The sequence below is a fragment of the Pseudophryne corroboree genome, chromosome 11 (assembly GCF_028390025.1).
Source record: "Pseudophryne corroboree isolate aPseCor3 chromosome 11, aPseCor3.hap2, whole genome shotgun sequence".
NCBI lineage: Eukaryota > Metazoa > Chordata > Amphibia > Anura > Myobatrachidae > Pseudophryne > Pseudophryne corroboree.
In genome coordinates, this window is record NC_086454.1 from 258,099,009 (window position 1) to 258,125,851 (window position 26,843).

Sequence of the window (26,843 nt, forward strand, 5' to 3'; positions counted from 1 at the left end):
GGTGCTGATCCAGTCAGACAACATCACGGCAGTCGCCCATGTAAATCGACAGGGCGGCACAAGAAGCAGGATGGCAATGGCAGAAGCCACAAGAATTCTCCGATGGGCGGAGAATCATGTACTAGCACTGTCGGCAGTGTTCATTCCGGGAGTGGACAACTGGGAAGCAGACTTCCTCAGCAGACACGACCTCCACCCGGGAGAGTGGGGACTTCATCCAGAAGTCTTCCAGATGCTGGTAAACCGTTGGGAAAAACCACAGGTGGACATGATGGCGTCCCGCCTCAACAAAAAGTTAAAAAGATATTGCGCCAGGTCAAGGGACCCTCAGGCGATAGCTGTGGACGCTCTAGTGACACCGTGGGTGTACCAGTCGGTTTATGTGTTCCCTCCTCTGCCTCTCATACCAAAGGTATTGAGAATAATAAGAAAGCGAGGAGTAAACACAATTCTCGTGGTTCCGGATTGGCCAAGACGAGCGTGGTACCCGGAACTTCAAGAGATGATCTCAGAGGACCCGTGGCCTCTGCCGCTCAGACAAGACCTGCTACAGCAGGGGCCCTGTCTGTTCCAAGACTTACCGCGGCTGCGTTTGACGGCATGGCGGTTGAACGCCGGATCCTGAAGGAAAAGGGCATTCCGGAGGAAGTCATTCCTACGCTTATTAAAGCCAGGAAAGATGTTACGGCAAATCATTATCACCGCATATGGCGGAAATATGTTGCATGGTGTGAGGCCGAAAAGGCCCCAACAGAGGAATTTCAACTAGGTCGATTTCTGCATTTCCTGCAAGCAGGAGTGAATATGGGCCTAAAACTAGGCTCCATTAAAGTACAGATCTCGGCTCTGTCGATTTTCTTTCAAAAAGAACTAGCTTCAGTACCTGAAGTTCAGACATTTGTGAAAGGAGTGCTGCATATTCAGCCCCCGTTTGTGCCTCCTGTGGCACCTTGGGATCTCAACGTGGTGTTGAGTTTCTTAAAATCACATTGGTTTGAGCCACTAAAAACCGTGGATCTGAAATATCTCACGTGGAAAGTGGTCATGTTATTGGCCTTGGCTTCAGCCAGGCGAGTGTCAGAATTGGCGGCTTTATCATGTAAAAGCCCTTATCTGATTTTCCATATGGATAGGGCAGAATTGAGGACTCGTCCCCAGTTTCTCCCTAAGGTGGTGTCAGCGTTTCACCTGAACCAGCCTATTGTGGTGCCTGGGGCTACTAGGGACTTGGAGGACTCCCAAGTTGCTAGACGTTGTCAGGGCCCTGAAAATATATGTTTCCAGGATGGCTGGAGTCAGAAAATCTGACTCGCTGTTTATCCTGTATGCACCCAACAAGCTGGGTGCTCCTGCTTCTAAGCAGACTATTGCTCGCTGGTTTTGTAGTACAATTCAGCTTGCACATTCTGTGGCAGGCCTGCCACAGCCAAAATCTGTAAATGCCCATTCCACAAGGAAGGTGGGCTCATCTTGGGCGGCTGCCCGAGGGGTCTCGGCTTTACAACTTTGCCGAGCAGCTACTTGGTCAGGGGCAAACACGTTTGCAAAATTCTACAAATTTGATACCCTGGCTGAGGAGGACCTGGAGTTCTCTCATTCGGTGCTGCAGAGTCATCCGCACTCTCCCGCCCGTTTGGGAGCTTTGGTATAATCCCCATGGTCCTTACGGAGTTCCCAGCATCCACTAGGACGTCAGAGAAAATAAGAATTTACTCACCGGTAATTCTATTTCTCGTAGTCCGTAGTGGATGCTGGGCGCCCATCCCAAGTGCGGATTGCCTGCAATACTTGTAAATAGTTATTGATAACTAAAGGGTTATTGTTGAGCCATCTGTTGAGAGGCTCAGTTGTTTTCATACTGTCAAACTGGATATAGTATCACGAGTTGTACGGTGTGATTGGTGTGGCTGGTATGAGTCTTACCCGGGATTCAAAATCCTTCCTTATTATGTCAGCTCGTCCGGGCACAGTGTCCTAACTGAGGCTTGGAGGAGGGTCATAGTGGGAGGAGCCAGTGCACACCAGGTAGTCATAAATCTTTCTAGAGTGCCCAGCCTCCTTCGGAGCCCGCTATTCCCCATGGTCCTTATGGAGTTCCCAGCATCCACTACGGATTACGAGAAATAGAATTACCGGTGAGTAAATTCTTATTTTCTCTCTCAGCCATTGGGTACACAGGAGAGACCACAGAGAATATAGAAGGTGCAAGAGGAGTTTGGGCACTAAAGAGTTAACTTTTTAGGGCAGCTCAGGCTCCTCCTACCCTATACCCCACCCCTTGCACTGGCCAGGTGGAATTTTTTTGTGTGTTTCCCGAGTGCTGGTCACGTTTTTGCTTTCAGCCCCCCCCCCCCCCCCCCCCCATCCTTCCCCAAGCAGCGCTCATGCCCACCGCCCATTCCAGATGCCTGCCACCTGTGGGCCGTTACTGTTGGCAGCAACTCGGCCCTTGCAGCCACCACAAGCATGACTGGAACCCTGGGGAACAGGTGGGAAGCCATCTTTTCAGCCAGCATTTTCCTCCCTTGGTGTAGAGGTCACCAGAGGGAGGAGGGGCCATTGAGGGCCTAATGCTCTTCTTCCTCACTAATGTAACCTAACTGGGTGCTGTTTCTTAATAGCGATGGGTTCCTGCTATGGTTGCTGAGGGAGAAGGGCTCTCCTCGGAGCCTGGTCCAAGTTTCCACTTCCCTGCAACATATGCTGGATCCTTCTGCATGTCCACGTCCTGCTAATCATGCTTTACCCACACCTTTTCAGTCAGTATGTGAATCTGATTCTGAAGATTCCTCCCTGCGGCTTATTTTCAACACAATTTTTAATCTGGAGATACTAGGAACATACTAGTATGGTAAGTGTGGAAGCTTTAATAGCGGCATTCAGATCTGTTCTACAAATTAAGAACTTGCAAGACACCCCACCTCAGGATGCGTTTCTCTTTGAATCACAAGAAAAAGTAAACGGTAACCTTCTCCTCTTCGGTGCTGTTGAAGAATCTTCTCACTGAAAATTGGGCCCTTCCTAACAAGCAGTTCCAGATTTCCAGATCACTTTTTTTATTTTATCCTGTCTCTTCATCGGATAAATCCAAATAGAATACTCCTTTTGGGGAGATAAACTGACTCACTGTATGAAAGTCTTCGTTAAGCTATTCCTCGCTCTGAACTATTGTCAACAGTGGAGAATGTCTGTCTGAGGCGGTGGCCTATCTAGGAGAGGTGTCTTTAGATTCTAGTATCAACTTGGATTTCATTCTTAGTAGTGGTGCCCAGGAGAGCCCGTCTGGCATCGCACATGGCGGTCCGACACCAAATATAAAAAGACTCTAGAACAGGGGTGTCAAACTCATGGCCCTCCAGCTGTTGTGGAACTACACATTCCAGCATGCTCTGCCACAGTTGCAGCCATCCCTAATACAAAATAGATGGCAAGGCATGCTGGGATGTGTAGTTCCACAACAGCTGGAGGGCCGCGAGTTTGACACCCCTGCTCTAGAAGATCTCCCTTTTAATGGTGAAATTGTCACTGAATTGGATAAGTTAATTGCTTATGTGACTGTATCTAAGGTTGCATTCCTATTGTCTGCAGGCACTAAACCAAAAGTTCCTCCTTTGTGGTTCTTTAGTTCCCAGTGGTGTCCCAGGTTACAGCCTTCCTTTAGTGGTCACACTTCCTCCTCCCAAGGTGAAAAGCACAAAGGAAAACAACTGTTAAGAGGTACCAAGTCTGCCCCCAGGACTGGTGAAAAGCAAACCATGTGAAAGCCAGGACTCCCACCTGGGAGTGGGAGGCTGTCTGCAATTTGTCTGCGAAGAATGATGAAAAACAATGTCTGGTTCTTGGGCTTGGGGCGTGTTGAGACAGGGCTACATCCTTTCCTTCATAGAACCTCCTCCTAGTCATTTTCTCACTACCAGTCTACCTAACGATTAGACCACAGCTGGTACTCTGTCGGGGTGTGTGTGTGTGTGTCCAGTCCATTGTGGACTCAGTGGTTATTGCTCATGTTTTTGCAAATCAATAAAGAGTTGGTTTCTTTTCATACGTGTTCCTCTTGAGGAAACCAGATGGTTCCTTCTGCCTAATACTCAATTTGAAGTCCCTGAATGTTTGTCTTGGACCCCAAATCCAAAATGGAGTCTATCCGGGACATACTGCATTCCTTGGACCCAGAGGACTTCCTTGTGTCCCTGGATGTCAAGGATGCTTACCTGCATATCCTAATTTCATTGGAATACCAGCAGTTTCTGCGAGTTGCAGTCTTCTCAAACAGATACCACTTTCGGGTTGTGAAGAGCTCCTCGGCTGTTCGCCAAAGTGGTGTCATTAATGGCTACCCTACGGCTCAAAGGGGACCGGATAATCCAGTACCTGGATGACCACCTCCTTGCAGCGCAGTTGGAAGTCATTTTGCAAGAACATATCTCCCTACCGTTTCAGTTTCTTCAATCCCATGGGTGGCTCAACAGCTGACGAAAGTCAAGTTTGAAACAGGCTCAGCAGCTGATGATCCTGGGGTTCAACAGGTGTTCCTTCTGCAGGGCAGGATTGTCTCGCTACAGGTTTTCATTCAGTCCCTCTGCTGTTCATGGAGTGAGTATCTGTGCAACAATATGGGTCCTAGGGAAGCTGTTGTACACTATCGACATTGTGGAGTTTGCCCCGTTTCACTCCAGGATCTTCCAGGTAGTAGTCTGTCCAAGTGGAATGGTTCTTCCCTTCAGATCGTGTGTGGTTCTACAGTAAAAAGTTTGTCCGTATGTCGACCTCAAATGTTCGACAGGGTCAGAAGGTGTACATGGAAAAGTTAGACAACAGAAAAGGTTGACATGAAAATGGTCAACACAAGTTTATTTTTGTTTCACCATATCTGAGCCAAATGAATGGAAACGTATCCTTGTGAGCTTGCTTTGCTCGCCATACTTAGGGCATGGTGCCTCACTTTGCTATGGTCTTTCCTTCTGAAAGTGGTCTACAAATTTCATATCAGGAGATTGTAGTTCTGTCCTTTCAGTGTGCCATCGTGAGAGTTCTCCACATTTACACAGGTCTAAGAAATGTTGCCTTTCAGACTTTGTCCTTTAGTTGGTGTTCAGGGGAGGTTGGTCTGCTTCCATCCATTGCTCAGTGGATTTGGGAAGTCCTCTGTGAGGCTGGCCTCCCGGTGCTTCATTTGGTTTGACTACATTTTGGATGAAAGTTCCTCCGGGCAGTTCAGGAGCCTTCCCTCCCTTAGTGGACAGCTTTGGTATTTCCCAAATTTTTTTTTTTGGTTCTTACCGGATAAATCTGTTTCTCTGATGGAGATGCATGCTGATGGACAGATGCTAGTGGTTATGTGACCGACACTGGAATCCTTGCACCACTTGCGAGACCAATGCCTGAACCGCCGGCATCCCGACTGCCAGGATATCATATTGAACCTCTCTGATGCTGTGGGGCGGGGTGTGGGGGGGACACTGGGCGTCCTCCTATTCGCTCCTGGTTTTCTTTGGTTGTGTTTGAGTTATACTAGGCTACCTGATCCTCATGTGACACTGGTTGCGTGCCTGGTTTCTCATTTCTCCTCTCCTTTCCTCTGTCAGCCCTTTGCTAACCGAAAACTGCCTGGCCTGTGCAAGGGGCAGCACATATGTGAGGGGGAGCCTGAGTTGCCCTAAAAAGTTAACTCTGTAGTAGCTAGACTCCTCCTGCACCTGCTACACCCCCCATGGTTTCTACAGTATCCCCCATAGCATCAGATTTATCAGGTTAAGAACCAAAATCTCATTTCTGCCTCAGTTTTGTTCAGAGTTTTGTAACCGCACAACACTACTCCTTCCACTACCATCCTCGTGTGTGCCTTCCTGCTTGCCTCTCTCCCCCCCCCCCCCCCCCCCAGCAGTTGTCTTCCTTATATTAGTGAGCAGGGGACATGTATTAAAAAATAATGTAGCATACTTGCAATGGGAGATGTGCACACTTTTTTTTTTTTCTTTTTTTTTTTTTCTTTTTCTTTATTGGTTTTTTCTCTAACGTCCTAGTGGATGCTGGGGACTCCGAAAGGACCATGGGGAATAGCGGCTCCGCAGGAGACTGGGCACAAAAGTAAAAAGCTTTAGGACTACCTGGTGTGCACTGGCTCCTCCCCCTATGACCCTCCTCCAAGCCTCAGTTAGATTTTTGTGCCCGAACGAGAAGGGTGCAATCTAGGTGGCTCTCCTGAGCTGCTTAGAGTAAAAGTTTAAAGTAGGTTTTTTATTTTCAGTGAGACCTGCTGGCAACAGGCTCACTGCACCGAGGGACTAAGGGGAGAAGAAGCGAACTCACCTGCGTGCAGAGTGGATTGGGCTTCTTAGGCTACTGGACATTAGCTCCAGAGGGACGATCACAGGCCCAGCCATGGATGGGTCCCAGAGCCGCGCCGCCGGCCCCCTTACAGAGCCAGAAGACTGAAGAGGTCCGGAAAATCGGCGGCAGAAGACGTCCTGTCTTCAATAAGGTAGCGCACAGCACCGCAGCTGTGCGCCATTGCTCTCAGCACACTTCACACTCCGGTCACTGAGGGTGCAGGGCGCTGGGGGGGGGCGCCCTGAGACGCAATAAAAACACCTTTTTTGGCAAAAAATACATGACATATAGCTCCTGGGCTATATGGATGCATTTAACCCCTGCCAATTTTTCCATAAAAAAGCGGGAGAAAGGCCGCCGAGAAGGGGGCGGAGCCTATCTCCTCAGCACACTGGCGCCATTTTTTCCTCACAGCTCCGTTGGAGGAAGGCTCCCTGACTCTCCCCTGCAGTCCTGAACTACAGAAACAGGGTAAAACAAGAGAGGGGGGGCACTAATTTGGCAGATAAATATATACAGCAGCTATATCAGGGAAAAACACTTATATAAGGTTATCCCTATATATATATAGCGCTCTGGTGTGTGCTGGCAAACTCTCCCTCTGTCTCCCCAAAGGGCTAGTGGGGTCCTGTCCTCTGTCAGAGCATTCCCTGTGTGTGTGCTGTGTGTCGGTACGTTGTGTCGACATGTATGAGGAGGAAAATGGTGTGGAGGCGGAGCAATTGCCTGTGTTAGTGATGTCACCCCCTAGGGAGTCGACACCTGACTGGATGGTCTTATGGAAAGAATTACGTGATAGTGTCAGCACTTTACAAAAGACTGTTGACGACATGAGACAGCCGGCAAATCAGTTAATACCTGTACAGGCGTCTCAAACACAGTCAGGGGCTCTAAAACGCCCGTTACCTCAGGTCGATACAGACACTGACACGGACACTGACTCCAGTGTCGACGGTGAGGAAACAAACGTATTTTCCAGTAGGGCCACACGTTACATGATCACGGCAATGAAGGAGGTTTTGAACATTTCTGATACTACAAGTACCACAAAAAAGGGTATTATGTGGGGTGTGAAAAAACTACCCGTAGTTTTTCCTGAATCAGATGAATTAAATGAGGTGTGTGATGAAGCGTGGGTTTCCCCCGATAAAAAACTGCTAATTTCTAAAAAATTATTGGCATTATACCCTTTCCCGCCAGAGGTTAGGGTGCGTTGGGAAACACCCCCTAGGGTAGATAAGGCGCTCACGCTTATCAAAACAAGTGGCGTTACCGTCTCCTGATACGGCCGCCCTCAAGGAACCAGCTGATAGGAAGCTGGAAAATATCCTAAAAAGTATATACACACATACTGGTATTATACTGCGACCAGCAATCGCCTCAGCCTGGATGTGCAGTGCTGGGGTGGCTTGGTCGGATTTCCTGACTGAAAATATTGATACCCTGGACAGGGACAATATATTATTGACTATAGAGCATTTAAAGGATGCATTTCTATATATGCGAGATGCACAGAGGGATATTTGCACTCTGGCATCAAGAGTAAGTGCGCTGTCCATTTCTGCCAGAAGAGGGTTATGGACGCGACAGTGGTCAGGTGATGCGGATTCCAAACGGCATATGGAAGTATTGCCGTATAAAGGGGAGGAGTTATTTGGGGTCGGTCTATCGGACCTGGTGGCCACGGCAACGGCTGGGAAATCCACCTTTTTACCCCAGGCCACCTCTCAGCAGAAAAAGATACCGTCTTTTCAGGCTCAGTCCTTTCGTCCCCATAAGGGCAAGCGGGCAAAAGGCCACTCATATCTGCCCCGGGGCAGAGGAAGGGGAAAAAGACTGCAGCAGACAGCCTCTTCCCACGAACAGAAGCCCTCCCCCGCTTCTGCCAAGTCCTCAGCATGACGCTGGGGCCTTACAAGCGGACTCAGGCACGGTGGGGGCCCGTCTCAAGAATTTCAGCGCGCAGTGGGCTCACTCGCAAGTGGACCCCTGGATCCTGCAGGTAGTATCTCAGGGGTACAAATTGGAATTCGAGACGTCTCCCCCTCGCCGGTTCCTGAAGTCTGCTTTACCAACGTCTCCCCCCGACAGGGAGGCGGTATTGGAAGCCATTCACAAGCTGTATTCCCAGCAGGTGATAATCAAGGTACCCCTCCTACAACAGGGAAAGGGGTATTATTCCACGCTGTTTGTGGTACCGAAGCCGGACGGCTCGGTGAGACCCATTTTAAATCTAAAATCCTTGAACACTTACATAAAAAGGTTCAAGTTCAAGATGGAGTCACTCAGAGCAGTGATAGCGAACCTGGAAGAAGGGGACTATATGGTGTCTCTGGACATCAAGGATGCTTACCTCCATGTCCCAATTTGCCCTTCTCACCAAGGGTACCTCAGGTTTGTGGTACAGAACTGTCACTATCAGTTTCCTGCCGTTTGGATTGTCCACGGCACCCCGGGTCTTTACCAAGGTAATGGCCGAAATGATGATTCTTCTTCGAAGAAAAGGCGTCTTAATTATCCCTTACTTGGACGATCTCCTGATAAGGGCAAGGTCCAGAGAACAGTTAGAGGTCGGAGTAGCACTATCTCAAGTAGTACTACGACAGCACGGATGGATTCTAAATATTCCAAAATCGCAGCTGATTCCGACGACACGTCTGCTGTTCCTAGGGATGATTCTGGACACAGTACAGAAAAAGGTGTTTCTCCCGGAGGAGAAAGCCAGGGAGTTATCCGACCTAGTCAGGAACCTCCTAAGACCAGGCCAAGTGTCAGTGCATCAATGCACAAGGGTCCTGGGAAAGATGGTGGCTTCTTACGAAGCGATTCCATTCGGCAGATTCCACGCAAGAACTTTTCAGTGGGATCTGCTGGACAAATGGTCCGGATCGCATCTTCAAATGCATCAGCGGATAACCCTGTCTCCAAGGACAAGGGTGTCTCTCCTGTGGTGGTTACAGAGTGCTCATCTCCTAGAGGGCCGCAGATTCGGCATTCAGGATTGGGTCCTGGTGACCACGGATGCCAGCCTGAGAGGCTGGGGAGCAGTCACACAGGGAAAAAATTTCCAGGGCTTGTGGTCAAGCATGGAAACGTCACTTCACATAAATATCCTGGAACTAAGGGCCATTTACAATGCCCTAAGTCAGGCAAGGCCTCTGCTTCAGGGTCAGCCGGTGTTGATCCAGTCGGACAACATCACGGCAGTCGCCCACGTAAACAGACAGGGCGGCACAAGAAGCAGGAGGGCAATGACGGAAGTTGCAAGGATTCTTCGCTGGGCGGAAAATCATGTGATAGCACTGTCAGCAGTGTTCATTCCGGGAGTGGACAACTGGGAAGCAGACTTCCTCAGCAGACACGATCTTCACCCGGGGGAGTGGGGACTTCACCCAGAAGTCTTCCACATGATTGTGAACCGTTGGGAAAAACCAAAGGTGGACATGATGGCGTCCCGCCTCAACAAAAAACTGGACAGATATTGCGCCAGGTCAAGGGACCCTCAGGCAATAGCTGTGGACGCTCTGGTAACACCGTGGGTGTACCAGTCAGTATGTGTTCCCTCCTCTGCCTCTCATACCCAAGGTACTGAGAATCATAAGAAGGAGAGGAGTAAAGACTATACTCGTGGCTCCGGATTGGCCAAGAAGGACTTGGTACCCGGAAATTCAAGAGATGCTCACGGAAGACCCGTGGCCTCTACCTCTAAGAAAGGACCTGCTCCAGCAGGGACCATGTCTGTTCCAAGACTTACCGCGGCTGCGTTTGACGGCATGGCGGTTGAACGCCGGATCCTGAAGGAAAAAGGCATTCCGGATGAAGTTATCCCTACCCTGATCAAAGCCAGGAAGGATGTAACTGTGCAACATTATCACTGTATTTGGCGTAAATATGTTGCGTGGTGTGAGGCCAGGAAGGCCCCTACAGAGGAATTTCAACGATTCCTGCATTTCCTGCAAACAGGACTGTCTATGGGCCTCAAATTAGGGTCCATTAAGGTTCAAATTTCGGCCCTGTCAATATTCTTCCAAAAAGAACTAGCTTCAGTTCCTGAAGTTCAGACGTTTGTCAAGGGGGTACTGCATATACAGCCTCCTTTTGTGCCTCCAGTGGCACCTTGGGATCTCAATGTAGTTTTGGGATTCCTAAAATCACATTGGTTTGAACCACTCACCACTGTGGACTTAAAATATCTCACATGGAAAGTGGTCATGCTGTTAGCCCTGGCTTCAGCCAGGCGTGTATCAGAATTGGCGGCTTTATCCTATAAAAGCCCTTACCTGATTTTTCATACGGACAGGGCAGAATTGAGGACTCGTCCTCAATTTCTCCCTAAGGTGGTTTCAGCATTTCACTTAAACCAGCCTATTGTGGTGCCTGCGGCTACTAGGGACTTGGAGGATTCCAAGTTGCTGGACGTAGTCAGGGCCCTGAAAATATATGTTTCCAGGATGGCTGGAGTCAGAAAATCTGACTCGCTGTTTATCCTGTATGCACCCAACAAGCTGGGTGCCCCTGCTTCTAAGCAGACGATTGCTCGTTGGATTTGCAGTACAATTCAGCTTGCACATTCTGTGGCAGGCCTGCCACAGCCAAAATCTGTAAAAGCCCATTCCACACGGAAAGTGGGCTCATCTTGGGCGGCTGCCCGAGGGGTCTCGGCTTTACAACTTTGCCGAGCAGCTACTTGGTCAGGGGCAAATACGTTTGCAAAATTCTACAAATTTGATACCCTGGCTGAGGAGGACCTGGAGTTCTCTCATTCGGTGCTGCAGAGTCATCCGCACTCTCCCGCCCGTTTGGGAGCTTTGGTATAATCCCCATGGTCCTTTCGGAGTCCCCAGCATCCACTAGGACGTCAGAGAAAATAAGAATTTACTTACCGATAATTCTATTTCTCGTAGTCCGTAGTGGATGCTGGGCGCCCATCCCAAGTGCGGATTGTCTGCAATACTTGTACATAGTTATTGTTACAAAAATCGGGTTATTTTTGTTGTGAGCCATCTTTTCAGAGGCTCCTCTGTTATCATGCTGTTAACTGGGTTCAAATCACAAGTTGTACGGTGTGATTGGTGTGGCTGGTATGAGTCTTACCCGGGATTCAAAATCCTTCCTTATTGTGTACGCTCGTCCGGGCACAGTATCCTAACTGAGGCTTGGAGGAGGGTCATAGGGGGAGGAGCCAGTGCACACCAGGTAGTCCTAAAGCTTTTTACTTTTGTGCCCAGTCTCCTGCGGAGCCGCTATTCCCCATGGTCCTTTCGGAGTCCCCAGCATCCACTACGGACTATGAGAAATAGTAAGTAAGTAAATTCTTATTTTTTTTTTGTTGGTTTTGTTTCCCCAACAATAAAAATTGGCTTTTGTTTTTCCTAACAAAATAAAGTTGTTCAAGTTAAAACAGGGAAAAATGGGTTTGAAACTAGGTTACGTCTCCAAGGTGGCATGGTATCATTTTCTTGATCTAACAAATTTTTTTTTTTTTTTGTATAGCCCGAACACACCTATTTGCTCTTTTTGTTTTGTACATTTTGTCTTCAGGCTTGGTGCTTGATTTTGAGATGAAGCCATTTTGTTACTATACAACGCCTACACTATTGTTGCTAATTATTTTTTATTTTTCAGTAAAGTTTACAGTTTTCATCTTTGCATTGACTTAATGCTGCAAATAAAGAGGTTTAAAAAGCAAACCAAAAAAAAATGTGAAAATGGGCATTGCTATATAGATTTGCCATTGGACAAGCTCAGGGCAGGCATTACGCAGACAACAGAATATATGTGTTCTGACAATTCTAGTCCTACTGTGCATAAATTGGTACTGCCCTATTATGGCTATTCACACGTTTTAATAAATGACACCTCCAGAAATTTTGCACCAAACTACTGAAATACCCTGAGCAAATGATGTGATGAAGAGTGCAGTGATCTAATTGGCCACAATTTGGTATTCTCACCTTTTTGTTAAAAAAAAATTATTGTATGATGTGTTTTGGTGTCAATTTACACATTAATTTTGTCCTCCCCTAACAATTCATTCACATAGCCCTTATGTAATCCAGCAAATTTATCTGCACCTGGATTGATGCACAATGCTTTATAATTTTGTTGCCAGTTGTTTCATGTAGGCAGGGAATAGTATAAACCACTAATTAGCAACTTGTTAATGTTAAGATTTTCTAATGCTTTTTAGTGAAAAAAAAATGTTAACGTTCATCTACTAACCTATAACAGTCCTAGGTGTTGCATCACAGCATGCAGTGCAGACTCATCCACTCCAGCCAGGAGATAGGGAATTCCGAAAAGTTGCAAGTAAGGAGAGCGCACTCGTGAATGAAATGATAAAGTAACTTTACTAATGTAAAATATCTACATACATGTGAGTTTAAAAAGGCACACTTAGCCAGCTCCACAATAACGATCACTCAGGTACAGCGTTGTCCACACACCTTTTGACAAAGTCCCTTGATGATGAAATGCGTTGGGCGTGGCTTACCTACGTAGACGGCTGAACGTCAAACTGCTGAGTGTCCAGGCTGGCGGTGAGCTCATTTCTGAGGACATCACTGTGTGGACAACGCTGTACCTGAGTGATCGTTATTGTGGAGCCGGCTAAGTGTGCCTTTTTAAACTTGCATGTATGTGGATATTTTGTATTAGTAAAGTTACAGTATCCTTTCATTCACGAGTGCGCTCTCCTTACTTGCAGCTTTTCAGATTACATACATATACATCCTTTTTTTTTTTTTTTTATCCTCTGTAGTACTTTAAGCCTGGTAGCGCATTTGGAAGATGACCACTGACACGCAGGATAATAGTATTTGCCAAAATGCCTGATTAACCCAGAGCTTATTTTCTCTAACGTCCTAGTGGATGCTGGGGACTCCGTCAGGACCATGGGGAATAGCGGCTCCGCAGGAGACAGGGCACAAAAGCAAGCTTTTAGGATCACATGGTGTGTACTGGCTCCTCCCCCTATGACCCTCCTCCAAGCCTCAGTTAGGTTTTTGTGCCCGGCCGAGAAGGGTGCAATCTAGGTGGCTCTCTTAAAGAGTTACTTAGAAAAAGTTTTTAGGTTCTTTATTTTCAGTGAGTCCTGCTGGCAACAGGCTCACTGCATCGAGGGACTTAGGGGAGAGATTTTCAACTCACCTGCGTGCAGGATGGATTGGATTCTTAGGCTACTGGACATAGCTCCAGAGGGAGTCGGAACACAGGGCTCGCCCTGGGGTTCGTCCCGGAGCCGCGCCGCCGACCCCCCTTGCAGACGCTGAAGATGAAGAGGTCCGGAACCAGGCGGCAGAAGACTCTCAGTCTTCATCAGGTAGCGCACAGCACTGCAGCTGTGCGCCATTGTTGTCAGCACACTTCACACAGCGGTCACGGAGGGTGCAGGGCGCTGGAGGGGGGCGCCCTGGGCAGCAATGTATAATACCTGTATGGCGAAAAATACATCACATATAGCCCTTGAGGCTATATGGATGTATTTAACCCCTGCCAGATATCTAAAACTCCGGAGAAGAAGCCCGCCGAAAAGGGGGCGGGGCCTATTCTCCTCAGCACACAGCGCCATTTTCCCTCACAGAAAGGCTGGTGGGAAGGCTCCCATGCTCTCCCCTGCACTGCACTACAGAAACAGGGTTAAAACAGAGAGGGGGGGCACTGATTTGGCGATATGTATATATATTAAAATGCTATAAGGGAGGAACACTTATATAAAGGTTGTCCCTGGATAATTATAGCGTTTTGGTGTGTGCTGGCAAACTCTCCCTCTGTCTCCCCAAAGGGCTAGTGGGTCCTGTCCTCTATCAGAGCATTCCCTATGTGTGTGCTGTATGTCGGTACGTGTGTGTCGACATGTATGAGGAAAATATTGGTGAGGAGGCGGAGCAAATTGCCTGTAATGGTGATGTCACTCTCTAGGGAGTCGACACCGGAATGGATGGCTTATTTATGGAAATTACGTGACAATGTCAACACGCTGCAAGCCGGTTGACGACATGAGAGGGCCGGCGAACAAATTAGTATCTGTCCAGGCGTCTCAAACACCGTCAGGGGCTGTAAAATGCCCATTTACCTCAGTCGGTCGACACAGACCCAGACACGGACACTGATTTCAGTGTCGACGGTGAAGAAACAAACGTATTTTCTTTTAGGGCCACACGTTAAGGGCAATGAAGGAGGTGTTACATATTTCTGATACTCCAAGTACCACAAAAAAGGGTATTATGTGTGAGGTGAAAAAACTACCGTAGTTTTTCCTGAATCAGATAAATCAAATGAAGTGTGTGATGCGTGGGTTTCCCCCGATAGAAAATTATTGGCGGTATACCCTTTCCCGCCAGAAGTTAAGGCGCGGTGGGAAACACCCCTCAGGGTGGATAAGGCGCTCACACGCTTATCAGAACAAGTAGCGGTACCATCTACGGATAGGGCCGTACTTAAGGAGCCAGCTGATAGGAGGCTGAAAAATATCCTAAAAAGTATACACACACATGCTGGTGTTATACTGCGACCAGCGATCGCCTCAGCCTGGATGTGCAGAGCTGAGGTGGCTTGGTCGGATTCCCTGACTAAAAATATTGATACCTTTGACAGGGACAGTATTTTATTGACTATAGAGCATTTAAAGGATGCATTTCTATATATGCGAGATGCGCAGAGGGATATTTGCACTCTGGCATCAAGAGTAAATGCGATGTCCATATCTGCAAGAAGATGTTTATGGACACGACAGTGGTCAGGTGATGCAGATTCCAAACGGCACAAAGATGTATTGCCGTATAAAGGGGAGGAGTTATTTGGGGTCGGTCCATGGGACCTGGTGGCCAGGGCAACTGCTGGAAAATCCACCGTTTTTTACCCTAAGTCACATCTCTGCAGAAAAAGACACCGTCTTTTCAGCCTCAGTCCTTTCGTCCCTATAAGAGTCATATCTGCCCAGGGATAGAGGAAAGGGAAGAAGACTGCAGCAGGCAGCCCATTCCCAGGAACAGAAGCCCTCCACCGCTTCTACCAAGTTCTCAGCATGACGCTGGGACCGTACAGGACCCCTGGATCCTACAAGTAGTATCCAAGGGGTACAGATTGGAATGTCGAGAGGTTTCCCCCCTCGCAGGTTCCTGTAGTCTGCTGTACCAATGTCTCCCTCCGACAGGGAGGCAGTATTGAAAACAATTCACAAGCTGTATTCCCAGCAGGTGATAATAAAATTACCCCTCCGACAACAAGGAAAGGGGTATTACTCCACACTATATGGTGGTACTGAAGGCTAGGTGAGACCTATTCTAAATCTGAAAAATTTGAACACTTACAAGGGTTCAAATCCAGATGGAGTCACTCAGAGCAGTGATAGCAAAGAACAAGGGGACTATATGGTTTCCCGGGACATCAGGGATGCTTACCTCCATGTCCCAAAATTTGCCTTTTCTCACCAAGGGTACCTCAGGTTCGTGGTACAGAACTGTCACTATCAGTTTCAAGACGATGCCGTTGGATTGTCCAAGGCACCCCGGGTCCTTACCAAGGTAATGACCGAAAGGAGGATTCGTCTTCAAAGAAAATGGACGACCTCCTGATAAGAACAAGGGCCAGAGAACAGTTGGAGGTCGGAGTAGCACTATCTCAAGTAGTTCTACGACAGCACGGGTGGATTCTAAATATTCCAAAACCGCAGTTGTTCCGACGACACGTCTGCTGGTCCTAGGGATGATTCTGGACACAGTCCAGGAAAAGGTGTTTCTCCCAGAGGAGAAAGCCAGGGAGTTATCCGAGCTAATCGGGATCCTCCTAAAACCAGGAAAAGTGTCAGTGCATCATTGCACAAGAGTCCTGGTAAAAATGGTGGCTTATTACGAAGCGCTTCCATTCGGCAGATTTCACGCAAGAACTCTTCAGTGGGATCTGCTGGACAAATGGTCCGGATCGCATCTTCAGATGCATCAGCGGATAACCCTATATCCAAGGACAAGGGTGTCTCTCCTGTGGTGATTACAGAGTGCTCATCTTCTAGAGGGCCGCAGATTCGGCATTCAGGATTGGATGCTCGTGACCACGGAGGCCAGCCTGAGAGGCTAGGGGGCAGTCACACAAGGAGTGTGATCAAGTCTGGAGAATTCTCTCCACATAAATATACTGGAGCGAAGAGCAAATTTATAATGCTCTAAGCTTAGCAAGACCTCTGCTTCAAGGTCAGCCGGTATTGATCCAGTGGGATAACATCACGGCAGTCGCCCACGTAAACAGAAAGGGCGGCACAAGAAGCAGGAGGGCAGTGGCAAAACTGCAAGGATTTTTCGCTAGGCGGAAAATCATGTGATAGCACTGTCAGCAGTGTTCATTCCGGGAGTGGACGACTGGGAAGCAGACTTCCTCAGCAGGCACGACCTCCACCCGGGAGAGTGGGAACTACATCTGGAAGTTTTCCGCATGATTGTGAACCGTTGGGAAAGACCAAAGGTGGACATGATGGCGTCCCGCCCGAACAAAAAATGGGACAGGTATTGCGCCAGGTCACGAGACCTTCAGGCGATAGCTGTGGACGTCCTGGTAACACCGTGGGTGTAACAGTCGGTGTATGTGTTCCCTCCTCTGCTTCTCATAACCAAGGTATTGAGAATTATAAGACATAGAGGAGTAAGAACTATACTCGTGGCTCCGGATTGGCCAAGAGGGACTTGGTAACCGGAACTTCAAGAGATGCTCACAGAGGACTAATGGCCTCGGGAGCTAAGAAGGGATTTGCTTTCAGCAAGTACCATGTCTGTTCCAAGAGGAACCGTGGCATCGGCCTTTAAGAAAGGACCTGCTCCAGCAGGGACCTTGTCTGTTCCAAGACTTACCGCGACTGCGTTTGACGGCATGGCGGTTTGAACGCCGGATCCTAAGGGAAAAGGCATTCCGGAAGAGGTCATACCTACCCTGGTCAAAGCCAGGAAGGAGGTGACCGCACAACGTTATCACCACATGTGGTAAAAATATGTTGCGTGGGTGAGGCCAGGAAGGCCCCACGAAAAAATTTCAACTAGGTCGATTTCTGCACTTCCTGCAAACAGGAGTGTCTATGAGCCTCAAATTGGGGTCCATTAAGGTTCAAGTTTCGGCCCTATAGATTTTCTTCCAGAAAGAATTGGCTTCAGTTCCTGAAGTCCAGACGTTTGTCAAGGGAGTATTGCATATACAGCCCTTGTGTGCCTCCAGTGGCACCGTGGGATCTCAACGTAGTGTTGGGATTCCTCAAATCATATTGGTTTGAACCACTCAAATCTGTGGATTTGAAATATCTCACATGGAAAGTGACCATGCTGTTGGCCCTGGCCTCGGCCAGGCGATTGTCAAAATTGGCGGCTTTGTCTTACAAAAGCCCATATTTGATTTTCCATTCGGACAGGGCAGAACTGCGGACTCGTCCCCAGTTTCTTCCTAAGGTGGTGTCAGCGTTTCACCTGAAACAACCTATTGTGGTGCCTGCGGCTACTAGGGACTTGGAGGACTCCAAGTTGCTAGACGTTGTCAGGGCCCTGAAATATATATATATATATATATATATATATATATATATATATATAATTCCAGGACGGCTGGAGTCAGAAAGTCTGACTTGCTGTTTATATTGTAGGCACCCAAAAAGCTGGGTGCTCCTGCTTCTAAGCAGACTATTGCTCGTTGGATTTGTAGTACAATTCAGCTTGCACATTCTGTGGCAGGCCTGCCACAGCCAAAATCTGTAAATGCCCATTCCACAAGGAAGGTGGGCTCATCTTGGGCGGCTGCCCGAGGGGTCTCGGCTTTACAACTTTGCCGAGCAGCTACTTGGTCAGGGGCAAACACGTTTGCTAAATTCTACAAATTTGATACCCTGGCTGAGGAGGACCTGGAGTTCTCTCATTCGGTGCTGCAGAGTCATCCGCACTCTCCCGCCCGTTTGGGAGCTTTGGTATAATCCCCATGGTCCTGACGGAGTCCCCAGCATCCACTAGGACGTTAGAGAAAATAAGATTTTACTTACCGATAAATCTATTTCTCATAGTCCGTAGTGGATGCTGGGCGCCCATCCCAAGTGCGGATTGTCTGCATTACTTGTACATAGTTATTGTTACAAAAAAATCGGGTTATTATTGTTGTGAGCCATCTTTTTTAGAGGCTACTTCATTGTTATCATACTGTTAACTGGGTTCAAATCACAAGTTGTACGGTGTGATTGGTGTGGCTGGTATGAGTCTTACCCGGGATTCAAGATCCTTCCTTATTGTGTACGCTCGTCCGGGCACAGTACCTAACTGAGGCTTGGAGGAGGGTCATAGGGGGAGGAGCCAGTACACACCATGTGATCCTAAAAGCTTGCTTTTGTGCCCTGTCTCCTGCGGAGCCGCTATTCCCCATGGTCCTGACGGAGTCCCCAGCATCCACTACGGACTATGAGAAATAGATTTATCGGTAAGTAAAATCTTATTATTGCGCTTGTTCTGGGATCACATGTTACAACATCTTCCCTCTTGCCTGGTACTGCAGTGCTAGTTGTAGTTATAAATTACAGGATTTACCCAAAGAGTAAAACCTGTTGCCTGTATATTGTTTTCCCTCATTGTCTGCGTGCCCATTGTAGTACCATATGTGTTCATTGTTCCGTCTGTATGATATCAGGGGGATGAGAAGATGGGGAGCACTGGACCACAATATTCAGTATTATGTTTTAGTATTGATTTATTTCAGCTGGAGTTATCCTTAGTTATTGAAGTTACCATACAATATCTGGCCATTCTAAAACAATGTTTGTGGTTCATCTAGTAATTGTATTTTGTCAAAAATATTTAGTGTCACTGTGGAGTGAAAGTAATTGGCACTGACAAGTTCTCACTCCATTAATATACTTCTCTCTCTTTCAGCACGGTGCAACCAGGCTATTCCGTTCCTCCACATCCAGCAAAGGTTTCCAGACTCATCCTAACATAAGCCAAGGCACATCTGTGCCAAGCAGGCACATTCAGATCGGCAAAGCACAGCACCAGCACTACCACAACAAAAAACGCAAGCACAAGCGGGAAACAGACCTGTGCAGATAGCTGGTCTCGACCAGACTTCATGCTTCCGCCTTTACTGGGCCATGGCATAATTAAATGGCAACAAACTGCTTCACAACTCCCGAAGCTTCAAAAATCTTTTGAAACTCGTGTTTTTTTTGTTTTTTACTTTTTTGTTTTCCCAGCTGACCACGGAAATGGATCATGATTTTCAACATGAAAAGAGAAAAAAAAAAAATCTCAAAGAAAACAAAATACTAAAAAAAACTAAAAAAAAAAAAAAAAAAACTTTACAAAAAAAAAACCTGGCTGCTGATTTTGGTAAAATATAGGGAGGTAAAAAGAATAAAAATATTTGCACTTCTTTATCAGCACCACTGTGCTGGTTTATAGGACTAATACCCAGTGTTATGGGGTGGAAATGGGAAAGAACCCAGACGTTAAATATCTGACAGGGGTGCAATGTGCGGAAACCCCAGCATTTCTTGGGAACTTTATTTCTGCATGATGGTTTTTTTTTTTTTTTTTTTTATCATATTGAATATTCTACCATTTTATTGTGCATACTACAGTATATGAAATTGCACTTTTGTAATGGTGCATATGCTTTTTACATAAAACTTGCAAAGAAAATCGGACTAGATTATGAGAATATCGCCATGTCCACCTGCATTGAAATTGAGTTGGTTCTGGGCTCCTTGAAGGGAAAGTTTGTACCCACTGTTGCCATTTTTGTCATTTATTTATTTATTTTTTATATATATATAAATAACAATTATTAGAAGGCAAGTGGCCTTCTCTGAAAAGTAGTGTACCTTTTTTTTTTTGTTTTTTTGTTTGACACCATTGCATGTATGCTTTTAATGTCAGATTTGTGTGGGGTTTTGTCTTGGAGGCATCACCAGACAATAGTGTATGCGAAACGCCTGAGTAAATGAGGGACATGATTCAGGACCATAGATGAGGTAAAGTCCGTGTTCTACACCGAAACCCAGTGCTTTGTCTCTCTCATACCCAGCAATTTGGCTAATGCAGTTCTTAAAAGACTTTGCACCAGCCAAGTATGTACTAAATGAACAGCTTTAAAGTTATGTATTCACTCCATTAACTTTGCCAAGTCACACTGTCTAACCAGCCACTGTTTCTCCAACTGAGAACTGTGATCAATGTTTAATAGTCCTTTAGGCAAACACTTCCGTTAAATACACATCTGAGGGCTCCATACTTGCAGCTGCTATGTTAAGAAATATGCACACCCTAACTGTGTTGCCGTGGGATTACAGGGTTTGGTGAGGTGAGTTCTTCTCTATCGGTGGGCGCTTGTTTCATGGCTTGGGATTCCCACAGTTCTCCCAGTTGCAAGGAAAGAAGGGTCAAAACATAAAGTTAACACTTCCTTGTCAAAAAAAAAAAAAAAAAAGATAAAACCTATATGGGTCTTTTCCGTTCAGTTAGACTTGATGTGCTACCAGGCATTCCTGGGATGTTTGGTGGTGCATATATTTGCACTATACTGTAGCCACTACATAGCTGATCTTCCTGGGTGCCTCTATGGGTGTGAGGCAAAAAGTACCATGTGGGAGTTTGTGCGATATGCCATTCTGGAAAGGGATGTACATCACATTGCATGTGCCCCTTGGTTAAGATGGAAGCCTAGCTATAGATTGGCTGCAGTAAGATTGCAGTGGTTACCTAGGAAATTCTCCTTTAAGGAGTAAAACAATTGTTTTAAATAAGGTGCTTTTCATGGGATGATAATGAAACCATGCATATAACTGGGATCTCAATACAATTTGCAGCTTAGTCATCTTCTGGGAAACACACACACACACACACACACACACACACACACACACACACACACACACACACACACACACACACACAAATATAGTACTTGACTTGCAAAAGTAGATCCTGAGCAGGGACAGTTTGTCTACTTTCGCTGTGAGTTGCATTATATTAGGAAGCAGCAGGAGAGAGATCAGATATTTTCATCAGTGCCGGTAGAACGACAGCCCTCAATAGACACAATGCATTTGATTTCAGTAGGCCTGAAGCAATTTCAGAGAACACTCGTGAATTAGCCCAAAAATGCTACACATGAAGTCCGGCGATGTATCATCATTACACATAATTGCGAGACAGCAATACATGATTCATCAATGTGGTTTTCTCTTTATCAATACATTTTATTTTATTTTCTAGTGTTTTTATGGGTACAATAGAAAGGAATAACTAAGTTTGGTAACTTGCACCTTCATAGTGCTGAAGGGGTGGCCTATTGCACTTGATGAACATGGATATTTCCCACCCCAGCCTTTCCCGCTTTGTCCACATGAAATTATTTATCTGTTCACTGGGATTGCGTGACTTGTGTGCCTTATGCCTCAGTGATGTCACTGGTGCCTAGTGAATGGATAGGCTGCATTCTTGTAACTACTTGTTCAGCCCATAAAATGGCTGTAGTAGATACGTACAAATTAAGGACATTTTCCCTTATTGGTATAAAAGCTACTTAATCCATGAAGGAGAAATCATTTAAGAAACTACAATATGGGTGCTATTCAATTAGTGCCGTTTTTTCGACTGGTCGAAAAAATTGCACTTTCCACCCTTTTTGTAGGCCTAATTCACATTTTGACCTATTTAAAGCCCGTTCCGGTTTTTCGACTTGTCGAAAAATCTGCCCGGCCGAAAACCACGTGGATCCGCAAATTCGCTGCTGATCCACGTGTTTTGTCGAATTTGCGAGCATTTTAGACATTTATTTTTTTTGGTCCATTTTTGCCCATGCTGATTCAACTAAAAAAAATAGTCGAAAAGGCATGGTGAGAACGGAGCAAAAAAACTGTCAAACGCCCGCTATTGAATAGCAAACGGTCAAATTAGTGCCGATTTTCCGACGGTCAGAAAACTCGTCACTGATTGAATATCCCCCTGTATAGATTATGGAGCTCATTTACGGCCCTTCTTAGGGCTATAAAAACCATCCAACAGGTTATTATATTGCTGCTAGTTATAATTCAATAAAAATATCTATCTACTGGACCATGTGGCAAGTCTCTTGAAGGGTCTCTTGCTTCTTCTTTTTTTTTCAATTAACGTAAAACCCCCTCCCCCCTTCTCCCTTCTCTTCTCAACCCATCCTTTGCATGAGTCTTAACTGTTGCTTTCATCCAGAGGTAATTCAACTTTATTAGGGAGATTGCTTAATATACTGTACTCTTTCTGTATTCTACTTGCCAATGATGGTAGAATTACTGTAGTTATGCCGGTATTCCTCCGATTCTTGAGGATTGAGTAGAACCTACTTTTTATATCATTTGGCAGAAATCCTTGAATTTAAGTGAGTTGATTGAGGAAAACTAGTTTACTACAGACCATACATATCCCATGCAATTGTATATCCGTGAGTCACTAACAGAGCAGCAACAAATTAGTTATAAGACCATTACTCTAAAATGGAAGTTGATCACACATAAGGGCTATTATCATTCGCAAATATATATATATATATGTAAGAGTTTCATGTCACAACGGAAAGTATATGAGATAAAGTTTATGGTGGGAATGTGTGATCCTATGTGCTCTGGATACTGCAGATAGCCCCATGTCAGAACAGATGGGAAACTTTTTTGCCTAGAAGTAATTTCATTCCAGGTCTATGTCTCTCTCTCCTGAAAATTCATGAAGTATGTTTGCTTCATTTGGGTCAACAGTTTCATGCTCCATGTTAAATTCCTACCTATTATTTGTATAGCAGCTCCATATCCCTAAAGAAATGCTTAAGCAATGCATTGTACTTTGTCCTAACTTTATACAACATTGGAAACGTGTTATTAAGAGTCTGTACATTTATAGTGTGCTTTTGTTTGTTGCAAACCTCATGTTTTCCAGAAATTGTGTTCTCAGGTCTGTCTATTTGCTTTTGGGTTATTTAATGTCCGTATGCACCAGCTTTAGTAGAGTAAGTTTTGCTTTATTTCAGATTACCAGACCCTCTAAAGATGCACAACACAGCATTTCACCCCAGTTCTGTCTTGCATAATGCCCCTTAATTACTCTTCTTTAGGGACGGATGTAATGAAGTACAAGTCGGTCAGAGGTGTGGGTTCCTGGCCGAACTTGGACATTGTTTTAAAGCGGCAATCATGTACAAGGCAAAACCATGCCTTGTAAATGATTGGCGCTTTAACAAAAAGGGCCAAGTTCAGCCATCAGCCCGCACCTCCGGCCAACTCGGACTTCATTACATCCGGCCCCCAGTGTAAATGCACTAATTGAGGCACTGGTTAATCACACAAAACTTTGCATGTCTGACTATGCATTTTTCTTTATAATATGGGGGGGAGAGGGGTGTTTTTGACGTTTTAAAACATGATCACATGCTGTATAGTGTCTTATGTGGCCCTTTTACCAGATGAGCGTGATTTCAGCTAATGACTGTTAACTTATTAATGTAGAAAGTGTGCATCATTTCAAGTCCTTTTTTCCTGAAACAAATATTGCCATAGAAAAAAGGTAAAAATATATATATTTTGTTTTTATTTTAAGGACCATTTTGTTTTATTTTATAATTACAAGGCAAGACAATTCCATCTCTATTGAAGAGTCAAGAGAGTGCTACAGCTAGAAGCAAGTGGTGGCATAAGATGGTTAGTGTACAATAACTGATCACATCTTACCGTTCTCCGGGTTACACCAACCAAATCTAATCTGTGATGGGGCGTCTGTAATTGTAAAGTACAGAATCACTGTTTTGTGATACATTATTAGTTGCTTTTATATTACCACTGTATCCACTTGATATAGCCTGACTATTTGTTTATCTATATGTTGTACGTTTATGGTATGTATTTGTTCAGAATGGTGGAAACACCTTTTATGCATCGTTTAAAACATCTGATGTAATTAGTAAAATTTAGGTTTGAGTTTTTTCAGCATTGGAAAAGCTTTCATAATCTATTTTCTGTTAAAATGTATTTCTAATGCTTTCTGTACTGACAAGTCATGAACTGTTGACCTGTGGGAAAGAATAGCTGGTAATTCTACTAAGGAGCTTGTAGTAATCAGCAGCACACGGCTCTGTTGACCCAAAACATTTTTTTTTTTTGTCTCATCTGAGGTCAGAACTAGAATTCAGGGGGGAAGGGGTGTACCAAACGTTTTACAGCTCACAGAACTTGGATTCAGAGTGCGTCTTAGATCACGGTGTATGTCGTTCTCCAAGTAGGAGTGTGGATCATAGGGGCGGCATGGAAAAATGTCGACATGAGGGTTTTTAAAATAAAATTTGATGTCGTTTTCTTTGTAAAGTGACCGGGAACACCAGTTAATGCACCGTATCCCCTCTCATGGCTCCCGCTTCGGGCAAGGTGCTGCGCTTGGCACAGGTTACTATTCCCAATCATAGCCCACGTGGATCGAAAGTATGAAAGTTAAAAAAAAATTTGAACCTCACGTCAACCTTTTCCCATGTTGACCTATAGATCTTGTTGACCAATAGTGGTCGACCTAATGACCAGATCCCTTAAGTAGTCTCCCTCTTGATGACCACACGCCAGCCATTTGATCTACTGTTCTCTGATAAAAAAAATTTTTTTTAAAACTATGCATTTTTACAAGAATTTCATCCTTTTTACAAATTATGTAAGGAGACCATATGCATAGTAGAATTTGCTTTATGGAATGTTTCCTTTGGTCAGTACAATGGTGCAACAATAGATTTCCTTTTAGCATCTCAACTTTGTCATTTTTGTAGAAATGTATGCACTGCCTTTTTTTAAACAAATTTTTGGTGAAGAAAAGTGCTTTCGAATTCTATAGCCATTTAAAATGTATAACTAAAACCACAGATAATCAAATTCAATGTCCCAATTTCTTGGTTGGAAATGTCAGCCATGCTGAAAAAAAACAAAAAACTTTCACTACAGTCAATGCCTAAAGGTCTAATTCAGGGTAGAAGAAAAAAAAAATCTTTGTCTTTCACTGATATTGGGTTATTATAACCCCCTTTTTTTCCCCACTTCATTTTGGGCTGTTTTTTAAGCAAAGTTTTAAAATTGACAGGACCCTACTAGTAGACAATAACCTTATAGGATTTAATTCTTAAATTAATTTTATCCTTAATATAATTCATTTTAGAACAGTGTCAATTTGTATTCTGCAATACTTGGTAGGTGAAAAGTTTTCTTCCCATTTATTGGTTAGTTCTTTACGTACATTAGTATTAACAGTGACTTAAAATAATTTGTGTCTGGTACAGCTTTTTTTTAATTGTCAGGCTTGCCCACTTATGGTTTAAAAATGTAGGTGTAAGATTGTTACCTGCCTAGAATATGTTTGATTCCGCATAATCTAAACCGTAAAAATAAATCAGTGACGACTAAAAATAAACCAGAAAAATACTTATAGGCATGTACCAATTTCTGTCATGTCAGATATGCATTTTAAAAGGCTTCACTTATTATGTTTTCATTACCCTCGCTATCCACTTATTTATAGGTTATTTTTTTTTACCCTCGCACGCAAACTTTTTTTTTTTCTTTCTATTTTTCGGTTTCCATCATTTATAAAGCCCCATAGTTAATGCTTTTGTTTCTTGCACACGGTGCCTGTGGCCAGTTTTGTTGACAGAACCAATATCCAGCTTCTCCAAATGCCTCATGCCACATTGAGTGCCTTGGGACTTGATGGGCTGCAGTCTCATGAATATTGAATTGGGCAACAAAATGGCTCCCTACACTGTTCATAGGCAATGGGTACACTTTAAGTGCGTTTCGGACTACGTTGGATTGCACCTTTTTAAATGGTATGGCTTTATTTTACAGAAATATTTAAGCAAGTCTTTATAAAAATAAATACATAAAATTGCAGCCATCTTATTTTCTGGCAAGTTTGCCAAGCAGTGGTGTTTGCAGGAAGATTATATTGATTCCTTTGGAATCTACAGTTTGCCTCATTTTTTATGGTTTTCATAAATTTAGCAGGAAAAAATGTTTTCCTGTAGAGCTTAAAATCACTTTGGGGTAAACAGATTTAAGAAAAAAAAATATAATACATATAAAATTTAAGTGTGTATAGTTTTGTATTTTATTACCCTCAAATGATTCATTATTGTATGTTTCATCTGTGTATATCACTCAATTTAATTATTTTATTTCTTTCTAAGTTGATATATTTTTGTGCTAATTTTGTGAATCATTGGGGGAAGGGAATAAACGTTTAATTTAACTATGGTTGTGTGTTGTGTTTTTGTTTTTTCTCTAACGTCCTAGTGGATGCTGGGGACTCCGTAAGGACCATGGGGAATAGACGGGCTCCGCAAGAGACTGGGCACTCTAAGAAAGATTTAGTACTACTGGTGTGCACTGGCTCCTCCCTCTATGCCCCTCCTCCAGATCTCAGTTAGAATCTGTGCCCGGACAGAGCTGGGTGCATTTTAGTGAGCTCTCCTGAGCTTGCTAATAAAGTATTTTAGTTAGGTTTTTTTAT

At 45.0% G+C, this 26,843-nt stretch overlaps 1 protein-coding gene across 3 annotated transcripts in view; it reads left to right on the plus strand.

The window, feature by feature from the left end:
• TENT4B (terminal nucleotidyltransferase 4B) overlaps positions 1-20,152 on the plus strand; it is a 109,323-nt gene extending 89,171 nt beyond the window's left edge. For all 3 annotated transcript variants that reach the window (XM_063945352.1, XM_063945353.1, XM_063945354.1), the window contains one exon: positions 19,212-20,152. In XM_063945352.1, the coding sequence (XP_063801422.1) occupies positions 19,212-19,388 (177 nt within the window). In that variant the 3' untranslated portion in view covers positions 19,389-20,152. The remainder of the gene's footprint in view (positions 1-19,211) is intronic.
• Positions 20,153-26,843: the final 6,691 nt, after the last annotated feature.